General features: G+C 50.1%; 1 protein-coding gene across 1 annotated transcript in view; it reads left to right on the forward strand.

The window, feature by feature from the left end:
* The window catches only part of LOC105517674 (multidrug resistance-associated protein 1), a 32,930-nt gene that overhangs the window by 18,533 nt on the left and 7,510 nt on the right, over nt 1–6,887 (forward strand). The window contains exons 5-6 of the mRNA XM_011950289.1: nt 3,146–3,292; nt 5,637–5,795. Coding sequence (XP_011805679.1) covers nt 3,146–3,292; nt 5,637–5,795 — 306 coding nt within the window. The remainder of the gene's footprint in view (nt 1–3,145; nt 3,293–5,636; nt 5,796–6,887) is intronic.

Here is a 6,887-nt window from a genome sequence, read left to right on the forward strand (position 1 = left end):
TGTTGCCAGGCATGGTGGCTCACGCCTGTAATCCTAGCACTTTGGGAGGCCAAGGCAGGCGGATCACAAGATCAGGAGTTCGAGACCAGCCTGGCCAAAATGGTGAAACCCTGTCTCTACTAAAAATAAATAAATTATCTGGGTGTGGTGGCACATGCCTGTAATCCCAGCTACCCAGCAGGCTGAGGCAGGAGAATTGATTGAACTGGGACCCGGGACGCGGAGGTTGCAGTGAGCTGAGATCACACCATTGCGCTCCAGCCTGGGCAACAAGAGCAAAACTGTCTTAAAAAAAAAAAAAAAGAAAAGAAAAAAGAGTTTGTTCCCATTTGCCCGGTTCCTCTCCTTCCCAGAGAAAGGCTCCATTAGCATTCAGGTGCATTTCCCACAGAACTTTCCTGTGTGGATTCCCACATACCCCCACACATTTGTTTGCTTATTTCTTTTTCTTTTAACATAAGTGAGATCTACCTGTTATCCTGTGACACCTTTTCTTTAACTATGAGGCACCTTTGCGTCTGCATATTCATAATAGTCACTGCCTCTGAGGGCTGCTGTGAGGCTCAGATGAGATCACGGGTCTCAAGTGCTGAGCAGAGCAACTTGCATTAGGTGCATTGAAAGCGCTCAGTAACACTTATTTGTTGGCTGCACGCAGTGGCTCAGGCCTGTAATCCCAGCACTTTGGCTCACTGCAACCTCTGCCTCCCAGGTTCTAGTTATCCTCCTGCCTCAGCCTCCCAAGTAGCTGAGATTACAGGCTCCCACCCATCAGGCTCAGCTAATTTGTGTATTTTTAGTAGAGCCAGGGTTTCACCGTGCTGGTCAGGCTGGTCTCAAACCCCTGACCTCAGGTGATCTGCCCGCCTTGGCCTCCCTAAGTGCTGGGATTACAGGTGTGAGCCACCGCGCCTGGCAACGCTGTTATTTTATGGCACATCCACAAAAGGGCTGCGTGTCTTGCCTAAAACGTACCCGGCGTTTTCTTGTGATGTGCCCTCTGCTGTGCCCCTGAGCTTGGCCATGTGCTCTGCAGCCTGGTTCAGCACCTGTGTGTGCCCTGGAGGAATGTGCGCACCCCGAGGCTAAAACCACTGAACCGGGCCCAGGCCACAGCCCACTGTGGGCCTCAGGAAATGCTGAACTGAACTACTTTTCGGAAGGAGGGTGGTGTGTCCCTGGGCAAGTCACCGCCCCTCTCTGTGCCTCAGTCTTCTTGTGTGTAAACTGGGGATAGTAAAAGGATCCCCCCCCATGGGATTGCTGTGAGGACTGGATGAGGCACTGTGACACAGCTGCTGCTTTTATCCTTGTCTTCCTGCCGGGGTGGGCAGCCAGGATAGCTCACTGTTATTCTCATGCCTGTCCGGAGAAGACCACTCATTTTATTGACTCCGTTTGTTTATAAATATTTATTTTTAAAAAATTTGATCAAAAAATAAGTTTTATTGGCATCTAAAAACAAAATTTACCCAACATTGACACATACGTCAATATTTATGTTATTGTGTTCTTGTTTCTTTTTTTTTGAGACGGAGTCTCGCTCTGTTGCCCAGGCTGGAGTGCAATGGCCGGATCTCGGCTCACTGCAAGCTCCGCCTCCCGGGTTCACGCCATCCTGCTGCCTCAGCCTCCTGAGTAGCTGGGACTACAGGCGCCCGCCACCACACCTGGCTAATTTTTTGTATTTTTAGTAGAGAGGGGATTTCACCGAGTTAGCCAGGATGGTCTCCATCTCCTGACCTTGTGATCCGCCCGCCTCGGCCTCCCTCTTGTTTCTTTTTTACTCACTGCAGTGTGAGGAGCAAATCACAAACATTTACATTAGAGAAACAGAGACCATAGTGGAGATTTTACAAAATCACTTTTTAAAATCTCTGTATTGTGCTCCTCAAATACCTAGAGCCAGTCTGCGCGTAAAATGTCACACTGCTGTCTAAACCTTAAAATTCTGCATCAGCCAAAAGGTGCGGATAAGATATACTTCCACTTGCTCTTTTGAAATATATCTATTACCTTATCCAATCTAATGATAGCTATCTGAAAAAATTCTTTCTTCCATAGGAAGTCTCTGACAAGCTGTTATCCATTTCCTTGACGTTAAAAGAATCTGGGGGCAACATTTCTATTTTATCAGAAAAATTCTTTTAAAGTTTACCTATCATGTTCACATTAAGAATGTTGTCTGTGACCGGGCGCGGTGGCTCACACCTGTAATCCCAGCACTTTGGGAGGTCGAGGTGGGCAGATCACCTGAGGTCAGGAGTTAGAGACTAGCCTGGCCAACATGGTGAAACCATGTCTCTACCAAATATACATAAATTAGCTGGGTGTGGTAGCAGGTGCCTGTAATCCCAGCTACTCAGAAGGTTGAAGCAGGAGAATCATTTGAACTTGGGAGGCAGAGGTTGCAGTGAGCTGAAATCATGCCATTGCACTCCAGCCTGGGAGACAGAACGAGACGCCATCTCAAAAAAAAGAAAAAAAAAAAGCAGTGTCTGTAGAAGTCAGTTGTTCAGTTATTTTAAGAGAAAGGTGAACATGAACATCAGGTTAATTCTGGCAGACAAAAATGGACTACTATGGTCCAGTCTGCCGTTATGTATCACAGAGAGATGCCGGCATTACGGAAGGTGTGTCTGTCCTATCGAGTGATGATTATGTCCCCTCAGTTTCTGTGCCTTCTACCACTGGTTCACTTTCTATGTCAGCAGCTGTGTCACTCTTCTTGTTTATGTTCATATTTATTGAACACCTACTATGTACTCTGAGCCCTGGGATACAGCAGTGAACAATTAGAGCCTGTCCTCATGGAGTGGATGGTGCAGTGGGCGTGGGAGACAGTGTATACACTCAAGCGTAGGAGCCCCGAGAGGGCTGGGGACAGGCAGTGCCCTGAAGAAGAAGGCAGCGTGGGAGGGGACAGAGGGACACAGGGCTGGAAGGGCGCTCTGCATCGACCAGAGATCCACAGGATGCAAGGGGGTCTTTTGGGGAAGAACATTGCAGGAAGGGCAACCCCCAAGTGCCAAGGCCTGGGAGGCCACCTTTGGCAGCAGCATGAGTAAGAGGGGGGGTCGGGGGAGTCACGGCTTTCCAGGATGGACTGGGAATTCCTTACTCTCTCCCTCTGCTGCGATCGAAGGCGCCTTGGCAAATCCAGGAGACAGCTCCGCCCAGCAACTGGCCCCAGGTGGGCCGAGTGGAATTCCGGAACTACTGCCTGCGCTACCGAGAGGACCTGGACTTCGTTCTCCGGCACATCAATGTCACCATCAATGGGGGAGAAAAGGTGGGTACACATGGCCCCATTCCTGCACCCATCCCCAGTCAGGCACAGGGTGCCACCAGGCAGATGAATCAAGCTGTGGCGTCTCCGCAGTCACTCACGGCCCCACACCTCCACTTGAATGGCTTTTCCAGGGGATGGGAGTGGAGCGTGGCAGTAAAAGCTGTTCAGAGCGCATCCAACTTGTAGAAGGGAAGGCTTTTAGGCGAACTGACAGCCCAAAGACCAAATGAGCCCCACCGATATGTTTTGGAGGATATATATATATATATTTTTTTGAGACAGGGTCTCGCTCTGTCGCCCAAGCTAGAGTGCAGTGGTGTGATCTCAGCCCACTGCAACCACAGCCTCCCAAGTCGGGGGACTGTGAGTGGTTGGGACTGCAGGTGCCGCTACGCCTGGCTAGTTTTGTATTTTTTTGTAGAGATGGGGGTCTTACTATGTTGCCCAGGCTGGTCTGGAACTCCTGAGCTCAACTGATCTGCCCGCCTCAGCTTCCCAAAGTGCTGGGATTACAGGAATCAGCCACCATTCCTGGCCCCTGGAAGAGGTTTTTTTGTTTATTTGTTTTTTGAGATAGAGTCTTACTCTGTTGCCCAGGCCAGAGTGCAGGGGCCCAATCTTAGCTCACTGCAACTTCTGCCTCCCAGGTTCAAGTGATTCTCCTGCCTCAGCGTCCCGAGTAGCTGGGATTACAGGCAAGCGCCGCCACGCCTGGCTGCTTTTTGTATTATTAGTAGAGATGGGGTTTTGCCATGTTGGCCAGGCTGGTCTTGAACTCCTGACCTCAAGTGATCCAGCCGCCTCGGCCTCCCCAAGTGCTAGGATTACAGGTGTGAACCACCGCGCCCAGCCTGGAAGAAATTTGAATAAGTTGCAAATACTAAAATATCTGGAACACTTAATACAAAAATTTATTTTCTGCTTTTTTTGGAAGATCAGAACATCTGGCAGCATTGGGCCTGGCTCTTTATAGACAGCCTGTGAGCCTCCTGGTTCACCCCAGTCCCTCCCTGTCCCATTCAGTGCCTACTTGGCCCCTCCAAGACATCAGACTCTGTGATCTCTGGAATAAGGGGTCACCATCCCTTCTAGGGGATGGCTTAAGGGAAGTGAAAACTCATCAGATTTTTGGAACCTTCTCTTGGTTCTGAGCTTTTCTTGGAAGAGGTTCCTTGACCTGAGCAAGACCCTTAGGCTTTCCTCTGGAATCGGCCTGAGAGTATTCCTGGCCGTTGGCTGGGGAACAAGGCTGTTTTCACCTCTGAACGTATGGACTTGTTGAACTGTGCTTACGTCCCTCCCACAAAGCTCAGAACATTCTGTTCCCAGCAGATAATTTCTGTCTGAGATACAGAGAAGAGCAGAGTGGGTGATGTTCTTGCTGTCTTTGTTCTTTTTATTTGGTTTTGTTTTGAGACAGGGTCTGAGTCTGTCACCCAGGCTGGAGTCCAGTGGTGCTGTCTCGGCTCACTGCAACCTCCGTCCCCCAGGTTCAAGTGATTCTCCTGCCTCAGTCTCCTGAGTAGCTGGGACTACAGGTGCCCGCCACCATGCCCAGCTAATTTTTGTAGTTTTAGTAGAGATGGGGTTTCACCATGTTGGCCAGGCTGGTCTCAAACTCCTGACCTTCTGTGATCCACCCGCATTGGCCTCCCAAAGTGCTGGGACTGTAGGCACGAGCCACCACGCCCCAGCCCTTATTGAGTCTTTATGACTTATCTCACGTCATGAGAATGTTTGCACGCATGCTGCTCTGTGACACCCCTGTAGGAGGGTAGAGGAAGCCCAGCTCTCAGGAGCCCAGCAGGAAGGGGAGAATTGGAGATCAGGAGCGTCAGTCATTGACCATTAGCCAGAGAACCTAGTTCCTTCAAGAGAGGATGCGCGGAGACCAGGTCATAGCAAAGGGCCAGAAGGTCTGCCTGAATCTTTCAGATATTTCAACAGCTCATGGTGGGAAACTCACCATCAGAGGTGTGGAAAACAGCGTGGGGAAATGAGGAAATGCCTGACTATTACTTCATAGTTAACTTGAGTTGAAACAAATAGGGCTTTGTTGGAAATGCCTTCTGCCTCTTCTGTATCTCCTTTGAGGTCTCTAGTAACTTATAAAAAGCTGAGTAATTCCTTTCAGGAGCCTGGCAAAGGGAAGAGAGTCCTTCTTGACCTTCGACCGAAACACCCTTAAAGGAGTGTCTCTGGGCAGCAGGCGAGGGAGAGGGCTGTGGAGTTGGGTCGACCAGATGACTGATGCCTGAGGTGGGGCCGAGATGAGGGCACTGTGGGGCAGGGACACGTCCGGATGCCAGCATTCCCACCACACCTGCACCCTTCTGTCCTGCAGGTCGGCATCGTGGGACGGACGGGAGCTGGGAAGTCATCCCTGACGCTGGGCTTATTTCGGATCAACGAGTCTGCCGAAGGAGAGATCATCATCGATGGCATCAACATCGCCAGGATCGGCCTGCACGACCTCCGCTTCAAGATCACCATCATCCCCCAGGTGGGGTCTGGGTGCGGCCCAGGCGGTGAGCCAGGGCTGGCAAGCCCTGTGATTGCACTAACAGTGATGTGTGTATATTTTGGGGGCAAACATACATTTGGCCCTACTTTGTCGTTTTCTGGTTTGGTTTTGTTTTTTCTGAAACAGGCTCTCGCTCTGTTACCCAGGCTAGAGTGCACTGACGCAATCTCAGCTCACGGCAACCTCCCGTCTCCGAGGCTCAAGCGATTCTCCCATCCCAGCCTCCTGAGTAGCTAGGACTGTAGGCACACGCCACCACACCCAGCTAGATTTTTTTTGTATTTTTTGTGGAGATGTGGTTTCACCGTGTTGCCCAGGCTGCTCTTGAATTCCTGGGCTCCAGTGATTCACCCACCTTGGCCTCTGAAAGTGCCGGGATTACAGGCGTGAGCCACCATGCCTGGCCTTCATTGTTTTTATTGAAGTTAGGCTGTGCTGCTGCTTCCCTGAATTTCATCTTAGCATACGATTAACAATGTGGGAATTAACTATCAGCCCCAACTTCCCGTCCCCGCAAGGGGTAGTTTTGGAGCATCTAGAAAAATCCAAAAAGACACCATCTTGTCTCTCTGCTGCCAGAGTCAGACTGAGAATCTCTATCTCTTCCACGAGCTAGACAAGAAATAAGACTTTTTAATTTTAGATTCACGGGATGCACCTGCAGGCTTGTTACATGGGTGTATTGTGTGATGCTGACGCTTGGGCTTCTATGGATCTCATCACCCAAATATTGAATAAAGTACCCGAGAGATAGTTTCTCAGCCATTACCCTCCTCCATCTGTCCCCACTTTTGGAGGCTCCAGTGTCTGTCATTTCCCTCTTCACATCCATGAGTACCCAGAGTTTAGCTCCCACTTACAAGTGAGAACATGCAGTATTTGGTGAGAAATAAGGATTTTTTTTCTTCTTCTTCTTCTTCTTATTTTTTAATTGAGACGGAGTCTCACTGTGTCACCCAGTTCTGTGGCATGATCTCAGCTTACTGCAACCTCCACCTCCTGGGTTCAAGCGATTCTCCTGCCTCAGCCTCCCAAGTAGCTGGGATTACAGGTGCGCACCACCACGCCTGG

The sequence above is a fragment of the Colobus angolensis genome, unplaced genomic scaffold (genome assembly GCF_000951035.1).
Source record: "Colobus angolensis palliatus isolate OR3802 unplaced genomic scaffold, Cang.pa_1.0 Scaffold305, whole genome shotgun sequence".
NCBI classification, from domain to species: domain Eukaryota; kingdom Metazoa; phylum Chordata; class Mammalia; order Primates; family Cercopithecidae; genus Colobus; species Colobus angolensis.